The sequence below is a fragment of the Akebia trifoliata genome, chromosome 3 (genome assembly GCF_017979445.1).
Source record: "Akebia trifoliata isolate Shusen 1 chromosome 3, ASM1797944v1, whole genome shotgun sequence".
NCBI classification, from domain to species: domain Eukaryota; kingdom Viridiplantae; phylum Streptophyta; class Magnoliopsida; order Ranunculales; family Lardizabalaceae; genus Akebia; species Akebia trifoliata.
In genome coordinates, this window is record NC_141377.1 from 41,416,754 (window position 1) to 41,432,246 (window position 15,493).

At 34.2% G+C, this 15,493-nt stretch overlaps 1 protein-coding gene across 1 annotated transcript; it reads right to left on the reverse strand.

Moving 5' to 3' along the window:
- Positions 1-680: 680 nt before the first annotated feature.
- Positions 681-11,068, reverse strand: LOC147407017 (ADP-ribosylation factor-like protein 8a). Its single transcript, XM_086435398.1, has 6 exons — positions 10,831-11,068; positions 8,776-8,857; positions 8,618-8,650; positions 8,358-8,479; positions 1,383-1,544; positions 681-1,084 (listed from the first exon to the last, which is right to left on the reverse strand). Exons 1-6 carry the CDS (start codon positions 10,866-10,868, stop codon positions 967-969), a joined length of 555 nt encoding a protein of 184 aa, XP_086291524.1. The 5' UTR covers positions 10,869-11,068; the 3' UTR covers positions 681-966.
- Positions 11,069-15,493: the final 4,425 nt, after the last annotated feature.

The window sequence follows — 15,493 nt, forward strand, 5'->3', positions numbered from 1 at the left end:
AATAAAACGACACCCCAGACATCTAAGAATTCATTCAGTCTAGACATGTATTTTCAAAGATGAGAATAAAGCAACCCATGGATTATAATTTAGTTTCATTAAAGCCATAAGCTTTTTACCCTGTCAAGATTGATTCTTTTGCCACGTAGTGATACACTATAGAATAGCTGGATTGCTCGTGTAGCCAGCAAACCTGTTCACCCACTCCCTACTATGTATATCACTTCATTTATAAACTTGGGGTACCAACAGCTCGATACCACTTCGAGTATCAAGATATCATATACAATGACTCCAGTTCCTATCGGTCCCATTAACGAAATATTTTAGCCAAGAACTAGTGTAATCAAGTTACAATTCCAGCCAGATCCACATATTGTATTATAAAACTTGGGGGGAAACAGCGAGTAATTTCAAAATAAACTTTGACACATATCTACATCAGTGTCCAGATTTATCAGTTCTTTTGAGGCACACAACCATCCATAACCAAAACTTGTTATTTACAAATCATACTTGTTACAAGATATTCTGTTCCAGTTTAATTGACTACAACCCTATTATAAACTACATTCTTTTTAAATGTGTGGAAGAAAGAAAGAACATACCTCTTCTTGCCACCTGAGGTTGCATGTTCAACATAGTGAACATCGAAACAACACACGTTCATTCCAAACTCATTTGATGCATTAACAGAAATTCCATTCACTCCAATCACTATCAATACATGAAAATCCAATGTCATTGTACACCAACAGGCTAAGCACAGTAAAACCACATATGGGGACACAATCAGAAGGGAAATTAGGTAATATTTAGTATAAATAAACCAAGTAAAAGGGGAAAGACAATGGTCAAACAATCAGAAACCTGGTTAAACAAGTACATCTCACCACCATCAACCCTCCAACAGTCAGAATTTCGAAATCCTAAAAACAGTAACTCCACAATATAAGATGCATCTTTTCAGTTCTTCGATTTGGAATGCTTTACAAGCCAATCTATAACTGAGTCAATGTTGGTTGAACTTTTGCACGAAATCATGAAGCAACAAACTTCTCTGTCCGTTATCAACTTGAGATCCCTGCACACCACAACAAGCTTCTTCTCAGCACCGAGCTATTTTTACCAAGGGCTTTAAGCAGGAAGACATGTCTCAGCAAGATATTAAATTAATCAAGTCGGCCAGCTCAGACTTGTCAAAATTTAGTAAAATCCATACACAGGTCTAACACGTTACTTATACTCCTAAAATTTTCAAATAAAAATATTGAAAAAAAATATAATTATTGATGCCAATCCAATTCTTAAATGGCCAGGATGGGTTTCAATAAGTTTGCAAGACAGAAAGTAAAGGAGGTGATGAATCAGTCTTCACTTACATTTGATCAGTTAAAGCCTGCTTAGACAGAGCTTCTGGCTTGTCGATCTTGTTACCCAACACAAGCAAGGGGATACCATTCAGTGATGACTTGCCCAAGAGGTCATGAAGTTCACTTCTTGAGATGGCCAGGTTATCACGGTCGGCAGCATCAACAACATAACTGCATTTAGTAGTAAATAATCAGCCCAAAAGGGGGTTGAATCATCAAAATATACGATTAATCTCCTAGGTAAGTATACAATACATGAAACATCATCTAATTACAAAATAGATTTACCATGAGACTGTATTGAGCATCATAAATTATCAAAACTAAATCTTGAACACGAATGAGAAACATCATAATCATAATCATCAAAGTCTTTATCCCAAAAATTAACTATAAATCATGCTTTAAAAGTAATGAATAAGGGCCAATTCATACCAATCAAAAAATCAAAGAAAAATAAATAAATAAATAAAACAATGTTTAATCCATTAACTCATGAACCAAGTTTCAGGCAAGGTGTCCTAAGAGTGACTTTGGGACTCCATTGCAGACTCCCACAGGAAGAGTGGGTAATAATTAGCTTGGCAATTTAGTATGACAACCTTAAAAGTAACATACTAGTTGGATGTGGAGCAGTTTGGAATACCCTTATAATAGAATTCTTTCGTTAAGCCCATGTATGGGGGCTGAAGCCGACCTAATGGGTCTTTGGAGTCCCCTCCAATCAAGAATCAGAACTTCACAAACACTAGCCAATATGATTTCTCTCAAGCTTCCCTTCCAATCACTAGGACATTTGTGGCATAAAGGAAGGGGTCCATGCAGCTGCAGGAGGTTTTGAGAAAGGAATTATGCTAGGGATCCAAGAGGCTACATCTATAAAATGGTGATCTCATTGGTACATCATTGGGCCAAATTAATTGTTTGGATATTTGGAGATAATTGTGCCTCTTTTTTTTATTTTTCTTTTTAATCATTGGAAATGGTTTTTGTCCTTTCTAAGTTACAGGTTTGTTCACCAAGTTATAACTTGCAAAAAAGCTCCAGCGGGTCTTTATGTGACCATCATATGTTGGGTAATTTTAGTTGCATCCCAAACCAACCATGGAAAAATGTGAATCCATGGATGACCTACCTCAGCTGTTTGTACATCACCAAATTGAGGCTCCTTGATTCCAGAAACCATGTGTACCTAAATTTTTGTAAGGTGTTCAATTTTAGTAGATCTCCCCACACAGAAATGTCAAAGTATTTGTCAAACAATTCCCAGTGCCTGCCCTTAAACATATGGTGGCCACCTCATCTACCTATGCAAGTAGAGCAGTACCATTCAATCCATCTTAGTGGCAAAAAGGCTTTTACCCAAAGTTTGATATTCTTATAAAATAAAGTACAATATATAACACCAAACAAAGTTTTCCTGGGGTGAGGAAAGGAGACAGCCATAGTAAACACCCAGGAACCAAGGGTAGGAGTTAGACACTGTTTCAACATGTGCATTGAGGATTGTAAGCAGGATTGTATAATCTTCTTTTACTAATCAAATTTTAACACTTACAGCCCTTCATGGATATTTAATCCTATAACTAGAACTTGTAACTTCTCATCTTGAGCATATTTATAACACACAGAACTGATTTTTGTCCCATTAAGAAGTTGTAGTCTAGAATGTAAGCTTATATGAAATATTAGTGGAGTAAAGTAAGGCACTAGTGCAAGGTTTCAGGAAGAAAATCCATTGAGGAAGCTATAAATATTGGCTAACAAATTAGTACCTCTATTTGCTAGCTTCATCATTTTTGCAATTTTCTCCATGTTTATCAGTTCAATAAAATAAAATTTGTACCAGAAACTAAATGTCATTTAACATAAGGAAAGATTTGAAGATGCCATCTTTGGCTGCACTTATAGGAATATAAGCATACACAGTTTTCACCCTCTAAGATCACATACCATCATCAGTCATGATCTTCAAAGCCTTATCCCAAAGATTTGGGTTGGCTAGACGAACCGGTTCCCCCATTCCACTTTGTCCAAAACCATGTCTTCTGTTATTGGAAGAGTATTTATATCTGCTTTCACCAATCACCATTGCCATCCACTTTCTCTTGGGTTTTCCTCTCGCTCTTTTAGAATCTTCAACTTGAATATTTCTTCTAACTAGGGCTGTAATCATCCTTAATTGCACATGCCTAAACCATCTCAGACAGTTTTCTCTTAGTTTATCACCTATAGCTACTCCTACATTTTCCATTTTCCTGAATTTGTTTGTTTCCAATTTTATCTATCCTAGTCTTTCCACTCATCCATAATGTTAGCTTATGATATTTGCCCAAACATCTAGGATAAACCATCATTTTGATTTACTAGCAATCCAACTATCAACAGAAACATAAAAGCACCAAAGATCACTACGGTTTAGCAACAAGGTGATTAAGATACAGCAAGCAAAATATTGTGAAGATACAACATAAAAAACCTTCAAGTCAGTTCAGAACATAAGGTGGCCAGTGTGATTATAGAAGACTAACATTGATAATCTAACCAGCCAATACAGAGCATTGACTTCCCCTCATAATTCAATGCAGGAAATAAGCTGTTTTGTCATTGTAGCCTCTAAAATCTGGCTTTTATCAGTATGAGGTTGCCCTATGTAAATTCTCAAAACTAACAGCCTGGTATTCAATATTTTGAACACATGGAGTTCTCAAAAGAACATTTGAACATATCTAGGATCTTCTTTCAGAATACATGAAAAAGCTTTTGTTTAGGCTCATGTATCTGGTGGAAAGGTTGCCCAGTGGGCCTTCAACGCACAAGTAGGAAGAATTTGATTTCATCAAACTCGGCCTCATGAACTTCCTTTGAGAGTATCATCCCGAACTTCTTCTGAGATGCCACAACATTCTTGATGATCTAGATTGAACTAATATGAGATGAAAACAAATGCCTTTGGGTACACAGACTTCTAGTATTATGATCTTACTTTCAAAAAAGTTCTAAAGACTAGTACTGCATTTATACATTTGTTTTCAACCAGATTTTATCAAATAATTAGCCTCCAATGCTAATGGAAAATATGTGCCAATATTTATTTTTAGAATGTTTACATATATCATAGTTATATTTAGCCATCCTTACGTAACTATATAATGAACTAGGTCATGTATAAGGACCATTATCCCTTGAAACTTTTGGGACTCGCCTTCATTCTTTCCATGGCTTGCATTTCAAATTGGAAGAATAATCCTAAACATTATCAAGCATCAAAAGACTTGGTCAATATGGATACCTGATTATAGTATATTAATGAAAAATTCTCAAACAGTTAAATCATAAGTGCAGTCACAAATATTCCAAAGTAGGCACACAAATCAATATAACTTTCAAGTTTGAACCTCATTAGCATCAGCATCATCATTTATTCTTTATCCCGAATATGGATACCTGATTATAGTATACTGCTTTCATGAATGAATGAAAATGAATTCTCAAATAGTTAAATCATGAACACAGTTACGAATATACCAAAGAATGCACACAAATCAATAGAAGGTACGAATTTGAATCTCGTTAGCATCATCATCATCATTTATTCCTTATCACATAATAAGGCAACATGGATCTATTTTGCCATTCAGCTTTGCTTTGAACCATATCCTCAGTCTGGCAAGTCTTCATATCCTTTCCTACCATGACCATGTGCATAACTTTTAGCCTTCATCTTGCTTTTTCAGGGTCTCCGACTTGCACTATGGTATTGTTGTGCATGCTCAAACCATCTCAGTCATCTTTCCTTTATTTTTATATCTATTTGAGGGCTACTCTCTCTTTTTTTTCTTGATGGGCTTCATTAATTACCTCAAATGTAAGCATTTCTTACTTTGTGTTTCCTAGTCTACTACTAGTGCTTGTTCACCCCAACATCTTCATCTCTATTACACTCATTTAATGAACATATTGTTTCTTGAGTCCTGATTGCCCACTACCTTTCTCCATTATGCATGTTGAGATAAAGGAATGAGACGTATTTGTTACTTTTGTACAGATGATTAAATCCACTCGCAAAATACTTTCAAACGATCGCAATCTTCCTTCTGCATCCTCCTCTCATTTGAAAATATTATGTATCAATTCCCCATCCTCGTGCCTATAGTTCTCAAAACACAATCAGAAAAACTTCATAACCCTCGAACTACACGAATTAAATGTTCTTCACCTTATACATATGCTAATTAATTCCTATTATTTTGCACAAGGTTACCTCTCTCTCTCTCTTCCAATCACTTTCACTCTACTTGTGAGACAATTATGCCTCACTCCCCCCACACACAACAATTCCATCCGAATCAATGGGACCCTCAATTTAATTAAGAAGCTAAAATTGAGTGGCTTTAAATGGAAGACTTCTATTTTTCTTAGTCTATATTAAACTTTTATGGTACAAAGTTTAATTTCATGTCTCTAGGGGAAATTTATGTATTTTTGAAATGCCATGCAAGTAAGTAAATTTAAGAGTAAATAGGTAAGTAATATCACTTTTTGTATGAAAGTTCAGAAGGTGAAAAAGGAATCTTTCAAAAATTCTTTCACGAGTTTTTTTATGTTTTTAGTAAGATTTGAATGGAGGAACATGATTTGTTCGGGCAATCTCAGACACTTGGGAGTTGGGATAAGGCTGTAATGTGAACATGAATAGGAAAAAGGTAAGCAGCTCATAATCAAAAGTAATTATATGAAGTTCAATGTCATAGAGAAAAAAAAATTAGTCATTGTTGTGGAGACCCTATTTAGAACTTGAAATCTTTCAAATTTCTCCCCTTTCATAGAGAACAACTCTTCCTCTATTATCTATTGATTTCAAATTTAGAGTTCTTTAACCCCCCCCCCCCCCCCCCCCCCCCCCCCCCCCCCACACACACACACACCACCCTTCATTTGAGTTTTGTCCCCTCTTAATATATAGTTGATTAATACTCCTTTTAGTGAAGATTGTATAATCAAATATGTTCCATAGGAATGATATCCTCAAATTCCACCTAGTAGATTGGTAAGCTTAAAATATATTTATACAAAGTGTTTAAAGACATTTCTATCCTCTCCTTTCTTTTTCTTTTTCTTTTATTTATTTATTTGCAATTGCCTGCTTTTGGGAGGTTTTTAAGAGAAAAATGATTACATAATCATGGGTCACAAATGGACAACAACTTGTAAAAACTGAAATTAAGATCAACACTCTTCATGTAGTGTATTATGATCTTGTCCTTAAGAAAAGTTTATTTTCTCTCTATAACTTCACATTTTTTTCCATAACTTACATAACGATAAATGTCTAGATTTAGTAGATATTTGAATTCATGACGCATTTACACAATATTTCTTTGTTACATTTGAAATTTTAGAGTAAACAAAAAAATTTAAGGAAAACCCAGTTCCTTTCTTTTCTCCTTAAAAAAGACATAGGGTTGTAGGTCGATTTAGTTATAAAAGATCAGTGATGTAAAAAAAAAAAAAAGTTAACTTAAGCAACATTATTAACAATTAAGAGTTAATTTTACCTATTCACTTCTGAATCTTCTATATACTTGCATCCATATTGTGGAGCACTATCCAACTTGCTTAAGGTACTCCAAATGGTTGTTTTTTTTTACATGAGTTGTGAGTTTTCTCATCGTCCTTGTTAGTTGTTACATCTTTTCATGTCATATCAATGATTTTCTCAACCTTTTGGCAATAATTTCATGTACTTCTTTAAATTAGCATATTGTTGCAAAACTTCTCCATGTTGAATTAAACTTACTCGAATTAATTCTGATTTTTAAGTGAATGAAGTTTACAAAAAAGTTGAAGTTTAGTACCTTGTATCCTAGAATTTAGAATTGAAAGAAATGAAAAATGACTGCAAAACAGATACCATAAGCTTCTCTTTTGGAGAGGGTTGGTAGCATGGAAGTGATAATAGTGTGTAAGCATGGACCTCAAATGACAATTTCTCATTCTAAATTTTCTATGCTAATCTCACCCATTCAGACTAGGAAGAATTTCCAAGTAAAGCACCATGGAGATCCTTCATCCCTCCCAAAGTGTTTTTCTATGTGTGGACCGCAATCCTTGCTAAAATCATCATAGTCAACAACCTAATCAATAGGGGCTTCTAGATCCCTAACAGATGCTTGATGGACAGATAGGAGAAGGTAAATCACCAATTATTTAATCGTTGGACATGCTTTTCAGAGCTCTTTGGGATGCATTAGGTATTTACCAGAGAGCTACCAATCCATTAGAGGGTCTCCACTGTGAAAGGTCAATGTTTTGTGGAAGCTTCTTCCCTTCCCTCGTACTTGGGCAATTTGGAAGGAGAGGAATGCTAGAGTATTTGAGAGCAAGGATTGAAGTGTTGAAGAGATGATTTTGACGACTACATGCATCATATACACCCAAATATCCTCCTATGCTGATTTTATGTTTTGATGATTTTGTTTTAGATGGGAGGAGACCATAAACAAACAATTGTTATGTCAATGATCTTTTTTACTCACTCTAATCTACTTGTGATTTTTCTATCACTAGCATCAAGACACTCGTGTACTCTTCTTTCTAATAAAGTTTTTACTGACCCAAAAGAAAAGGAATAAAAATCCTATTTTACTTAAAACAACCTTCTAGTGATAAAAATTAGAAAGCCATTGCTAGCCATTGAATCCCCTACATTGAAATTACAAAGGGAAACAAGCATCCACCACCACCAGAACTGAGGTCAAGTACCATCAACATGTCCTATTTAAAGAACTTCAACAAGTTCCTACAAGGAACTCCAATACTATAATGAACAAATCTTTAATAGCAAATGATAACAATTAACAATTTAAAATGCATTGAATGTCATATTAAAGTACTTTTTATTTAAGAAATGGGTTCTGATAGGACCAGTGCAGATTAATAATAGTAAGCTTATTTGATGAGTTAGACAGGAAAGATGCATACACAATAGCAGAAACAGCACGGCAATATCTCTCCCACATACTGCGAAACCTGGGTTGACCTCCAAGATCCCACAACTTTATCGTGACATTCCCCTTAGTTACCTTCCTCATATTGAATCCCACCTATAGAACATAAATATGCAGCAATGAAATAAAATGGGAGGAATGTTGTTACATCAATAAGACATACTAATAGCAGAAGAGCCGTCATCATAGTAAACAATAAAAGAAAGTAGATTCCTTAGAAAATAAATTGCGCACCGTAGGAATCATGTCTTCACTATATCCACCAGTCTACACATACATCCAGAAGCAGTATTTTTAGCATTAGTGATGCACAAATAAATTAATTAATTAATAAATACAAAGAGATGAAAAATAGAACATAATTAATAGACAATTCAAATAAATATACTTACTGCAATGACATTTACAAGCGAGGTTTTTCCTGCATTCTGAAGCCCTATCAGAGAAAGCTCCATTTCTTGCTTGAAGAAGAGACTGCAATAATGACCAAATTAAATCCATGTAATCAGATTATGCATTCCGTGCAATGAAAGTAAACAGACAACAAAATAAACGTTCTCCAAAAAAAAAAAATCGTAAATTTTTCTAGGTTGGTGATTCCATCAAAATTTCAAGGGAACCTATTTCAAGTATAGCAGAAATCAACTAAGGAATCATAGGAAAACCTAAGAGAAACTCCATCACCTAGGAATACCTAATTTTCTATTTCGTGCAAACTGACTAATATCAATTCAGAAACCCAAAAGAATTGCTAGAAAGTAAGGTGAGGTGCTCGGGTGGCCAGCCCCTCAAGGTGTACACCTCTCATGTATGGAATATTAAAATAATAATATAATAATTAATATTTGAAATAAAATTAGAAGACACCAAATATTCCAAATTTGGCGTTTCAAATCCACGTAATTGAATTCCCCTAATTAATAATAATATAAATTATTTCTTTTTATATTTCATCGAGGAAGAAATATTTTGCATTTGAATAAAAATATTATATTTATTGCAAAAAATATAACTAAATATGACATTTTCAATAACTTTCTCTATATAATACTGAGAATTACAACGAATTGTGTATGAATAAAACCAATTCAACAACTTTCTTTGCATATATTTCTATTATATATCTAGTTTATTTATAAATGCTCTATTATGTTGCATGTCAATAGCAACAAAGAAATAGACGAAGATAAGAAAGAGAAGAATAAGAAGAAGAAAATATAAAATATGGTTAATATACATCTTAAAAAGAATAGCAAAGAAAAACACAATATTAACTTTAAGTGTAGGTCTCGGCCAAAAGGCATTTGCATCACATTGAGGTGTACGCCTTCTAGGTACCTCTTGGTCAGAGGCTACATCAAAACTGTTTTGAGTCTCATCCAGAGGAATGCCTTGAGGCGTAAGCCTTGCACACCCTTAAAAATGTTGGTACAAACAATTATTGAAAATTTTACTTGTGTTTACAGTTATGAAAGAAATTGATAAAGGAACGGGATTTTGCAGCCCACGCTAGAATGAGAAAAGCTTATGTTAGTGATGGAAATGTGTTACATGCCTAAGTGGATAAGGACTTAAATTTGATGTATTCCGACAGGTCTAGGCATTTTGGTGTATTGGTTTAGGTTCTTAACATTTCGTATCAGAGCCAACACCACATTTAGAGTTCAAGTCACAGAAAAGGCTACCTGGGAGGGCTATGGGAAAAACCATGAGAAAAGCCCTGCGAAGTGCCTGAGGGCTATGGGGTACGGGGAAAAAAAACCTTGAGAAAAGCCACTAGAAGTGCCCTGCCCAAAGTGAAAGCCACCGTGGACGTCGGCTGCGGACCATGGTGGTTTGTTACGTGCCTAAGGACTTAAATTTGATGCATTCCAACAGGTCTAGGTCTTTTGGTCTATTGGTTTAGGTTCTTAGTAAAATGATGTAAAAAAATTGAATTCTGCCCAAAATCGAACTGAATCATACATTAAATGCATGAAGAAAGAATGCCAAGACGACTCCTTACATTTCTCTCTTCTATTTGAATTAAACTCTTTCCACTCACAGGTTTCTGGTGAAAAAACGAACACAAACAGTAACTAAAACCCAACTGACAGATTGTAGTTATTGTTATTGTTGTCAACAAATTCTAAATACATCAAAAGAATTCCCAATTCTATTAAAAAAAACATAATTTTTTTCATAAACCTGCCTCCAATGCCATTGAACCTAGGTAATAAGGCATTTAAGAAAGAAAATTTTCGGATTTTAGTACCCTGATTATCCCTTTCTGAAAATTAAAACCCAAAAACTCGCCAAAGATCAAACAAGAACAACAGCGATCAACAAATGTCAAAGAAACAATGCCGATGTTCGGATCAAACAAAGAATTCTTGAATAAGAAATCGAAGTAAAAAAAAAAAAACAAGAGGAGACTAAATTCGAGAAAGCGAGAAAGAGAGAGTTACCTTCGAAGCCAATTGAGGAAAGCTTCCCACAACCCCATTGAAGAACAAGAACCAGAACTCGAAAAAATATCGAATTACAGAGAAATATTAAAAAATTAGGGCTTTGAATCGGATAAAATAGAACAAGAGAACGGTAGAGATCTATGATACTCGCTTGTTTTTCTTCAATTGACCAATCGTCATTTCGTCATCTCTCTTCCCTTCCTCTGAAATCTTACTCGTTAAGATAAAAAATTTAATTTTTATTTTATTATTATAAAAATAAAAAATAAAATAGGAAGATATATTGTAATAAATTAAGCAGACAGAATACCCTTCTTTAAGGTGAAAATTTACCAAACTAACCATTGGCTTGGAAGCTGAGCTGGATTCTGACCTAAAACAGACAAAGATTCCACGGAAGCGGAGAGAGAGAAACGAGAGAAGCAAAGAAAATAGCGAAAACAAACAACAAACGTTACGCGCGAGTGCTCGCGTGACGCTCTATCATTATTGGACAGCTGTCAAAAAGAACTGTCAATCGACGGTCTCAGTTGTCTGGAATTTTAGTTGATTGTGGGTATAAATGATTTGTAGGCCTACCGATGCCGTAGTTGGGCAGTTTGGCAGCATTTATTTTGGGGTGTCAATGGGTCGGGTTGGGTCCGATCACGACTCAATTGAGTCTATTAGGTGCCAATCCAAATTGGACGCTATGGGTTTTTGGGATCTCAAAGTAATGATCCAAAACCAATTGGGGAGAATACGTATATCTCTGTCTAGATTCTAACTTCTAGGGTATAAAGAAAAATCCTAAGAATTCGAAAATATTTAGAAAAGTAATTTTAATTTAAATGAGTTTCCTTTGAACCAAGGATTTTCCATTGTGAGATCCCAAATTTGAAGGGATTGAAGGAGAAATTTCTGGTCTGGAGAAAATTCTATAAAAGAAGAGAGACCAAAGAGAGGAGGATCTTTTTTGGACCCATTCAGAGAGAATTGACTTATCTTTCCTTCTGAGAAGTTAACTTGATCATCGAAGGATTCTTGACAGGCACCACATCTGTGCCACTAGACTACGAGGGGGCAAAGAGCATTACAATAGAGTTGTAAAGCGGAGCTAATGTAGATAACCCAGAATCACCTCTACAATTTTCATACATTTAAATAAGAGAGATTTACCCGACAAACCTAACTAGTGCATTTTTATTACAAAAACTCTCTTGGAGTTATGACAACTCCAAGGGAACGTTCCTTTGTGAAGTTTGTTACCCATGAAACCCTATTTTATTAGGTTTGTTACCTAGTAAACCTTGAAGTGGTGGTTCACGTCATAAACTTCAAATTGATGTGGTTATTTTTTTTACTTAACATACCTTGGAGCAAATCCAAACTGCATCAATTTTGTAGAATCCAAAAACATGATCTGATGCCATAAAGTCATAAAGGACGAACTTCTAAGAAACAAATAAAAAAAAAAATTAATTTTAATCGTTGAATTTTAATTTTAAATTTGGGAGTTTGGTAGTTATTCATTTTTCAACACTTTCAATCAAGCTCAATAATGAATAATTTTATTTTATTTTTCATATGAATTTGAGTTTTCCCATGAAATCAAGAAGTATACGATATTGAATTTCCCATTTGATAATTCATGTGGGCCCAAGATCATTAGTAAGATTTGAAATCTTAGTAAGATAGTCATGATTGTAACAAAGTTATAAAATAATGGAGTTTTTGTATTAAAAAATAAAAAATCAAATTACAACACATAGGTCTACCCTCTAAATCTCTATACCTAAGGGAAATTTACCTAAAAAATAGAAATAAAAGAAACATCGGTTGGAAGCTGAGCTGGATTAGCGTCCAACAAGACGACAAACGTTACGTGCGAGTGCACGCGTGACGCGCTTCGTAATTGGACAGCTGTCAAACAGAACTATCAATCGAACGGTCCCAGTTGTATAGAATTTAAGTTGATTGTGGGTAGAGATGATTTGTAGGCCACTAAAAGCTGTACTTTGGGCGGTTTGGCCATATTTATTGAGAACTGCTATTGAGTATTGACTCCCCAACTTATACTTATTACACCCCCCAATTTCTTAAATTATACATCACATCCTAATTAAAGATTACACCGCACCATTCAAACCTTACAAATTCAAAAGTTTAGTTCCAAGTTATTCTTTCAACATTATAACACATTGAATGTTTATAATTAGGATTAGACTCAATTAAAATTTTAAATCTAATAAATAAAAATTTAAAGAAAAAAGACAGATAGAGAGTCTTTATTTTTTAATGGGGTATAATAAGTAAAAATTGTAGTGCCAATAACAGCTCTTTACTTATTTGGTGTGTCAATGGGTATAGATGGGTCGGGTCACGATTGGATTGAGTCTATTAGGGACCAATATATAGTAGACGCTTGTTGATTGGATTTTTATTGGATCTCAAAGTCATGATCAAAATCCAATTAGATCATGTCTCGATCTAATGAAATCCAATGTGATGGATAAGATATAAATACACTTCATGAATTTAAACAAAATATATAACGTAATTTATATACTTTCTAATATTTTATTGGATCAGGACTCCAACGGATCAGGACATGATTGATTCAAAACCAAAAAGAAAGACTATGGAATCTCAACTTTTTGAGATCCAAATCCAAAGTTTACTAGATAACAATTGGATTTCCAATCCATTGACAACCCCTCTGTCCAATGGGTCGAGCTTGAGATTAACTTTACAACATTTAACAACATAGGTTTGAAGCTAATTTTTACTAGTTCTCATTGCACCCACCCAAATAGTTACGAAATACTTCTCAGTTTCGCAATGTTTTAGTAAGTACATATTAATCCTATATGTAGAGATTCGATATTAGCATATCAAACATAAGATTTACCTCAAAAAGTTATGTTCGATAGGTAACTGCCAAATCTATTTAGTTATATTCAGTTGGTACGCACTGAATTTGTTAAAACAAGTTGAGTATGAACCTATTATACATAATCTATTGAGTATCTCTTAGTTCCTTGATCTAAAATCGTTGTTTTGGAGGTTTTTATAGTGCTTTTTCTATCTTACTTTGTGATTAAATATTATTAAAAAAAAAATTAAAATAAATAAAATAACTTGCAAAAAAAAAAAACTAAAACATAATCTTATTCAACTTAATTTATTACAAAACTAACAATGAGATGAATATAAAGAGAGAGAGAGAGAGAGAGAGGGGGGGGGGGAAGAAAAGGAAAAGGAAAAGGAGAAGGAGGATGAAAAAAAATAGGATTTTTTTGTTAGTAGGTACAACGAGTCATTTAGGTGTGTGCAAATATAGTCACTCATTCTTTTTCTTTCTCATCATCCTCTCTCTCTTTCTTCATATTCCTCTCTTTTTGAGTTTTATGAGAAGTTGAATTGATGGAGATTAGGTTTTGTTTTTTTTTTTTCCAAATTATCTAATTTCTTTGAAATCTCTATCTTTCTCTCATTTAATCACCCATGAAGATGAAAAATCCACTATTAAAAACTCTAAAATGACAATTTTGGATCTAAGAACTCAAAGAGTTTTGACAAATTATGTTTGGTATACCTATCGAATATTACCAAATAGATCTTGCAGGTACCTAACGAATATAACTTTCTTAAGTAAATCTTTGTGTTCGGTATGCTAGTACCGAATCTCTATGTATAGGATCGGTAGGTACATACCGAACACTGCAAAAATGAGAAGTATTCAGTAGCTACTTGTGGATGCTATTTTGTACATGGAAAGCACATGTAGTGTCCAATTATGGCGTCGTTCTTTTTCTAATTGTCAGATCACACATTTATTGATTACACTATTTTCTGCTCATCATATACAATGTGCATCACTGTCATTTTGAACCCTAGATCCCAATGCAACAAGTATCAAAGCTATAAAACAACCCAAAATTGTGCATGTGTCTTTCCAAGTACAAGCGACATAACATTTCAACAGTGTTAATAGTATTTAAGAAGTCCAAGGACAAAATACCGACTAACTTGAAACCTCAACCTTTTTCTAAAATCCTTGCCCCTGTTCTTCCCTAAAAATCTCTTCCAACAAACTTAAAAGTATTTTGAAACTCAAAACCCAACCTTTTCCAAATATCCTAAACCACTCCAAGACACTTTTTGAAAGTCCAACACATTCCTTAACTTCCCAAAGCCTTCCTGAGTCTCCAAATCTTTTCCCACTGAACCTTGTCCCAATCTCCCAACTTTCTGCAAAACTCATGAATTTTCCTAACTTTCTTGAGCCCCTTTGAACCCCTTTCAAACAAACCCAAGCCCATTTTAACCTCCTTGACCACTTCGCTGGTCAAATCAAACATTTTGACTAGGAATTGTCTAGACCAACCGAATCTCATTCAGTCTTTTTCTCATTCATTTTTCTCTTCTTTTCTTCTTCTTTGTGTCTACAAAAAAAAAAATTCAACAAGGACTTTGTGGCAATGTAGGCTATAAATGATCGTGAAAACCTCAACTCCTGATCTATGAATTGCTTGGAAATCTTGGCAGTGAAAAAAAGAAAAAGAAAATTTATTCGATAAATTAATACCAAATTCTCCAACTTAGATTCGATTGGATTCTCTAAAAAGGCTCGATAGTTTCCTATAGTGTTCCAATCGATAGATTTGTATTGAATCCT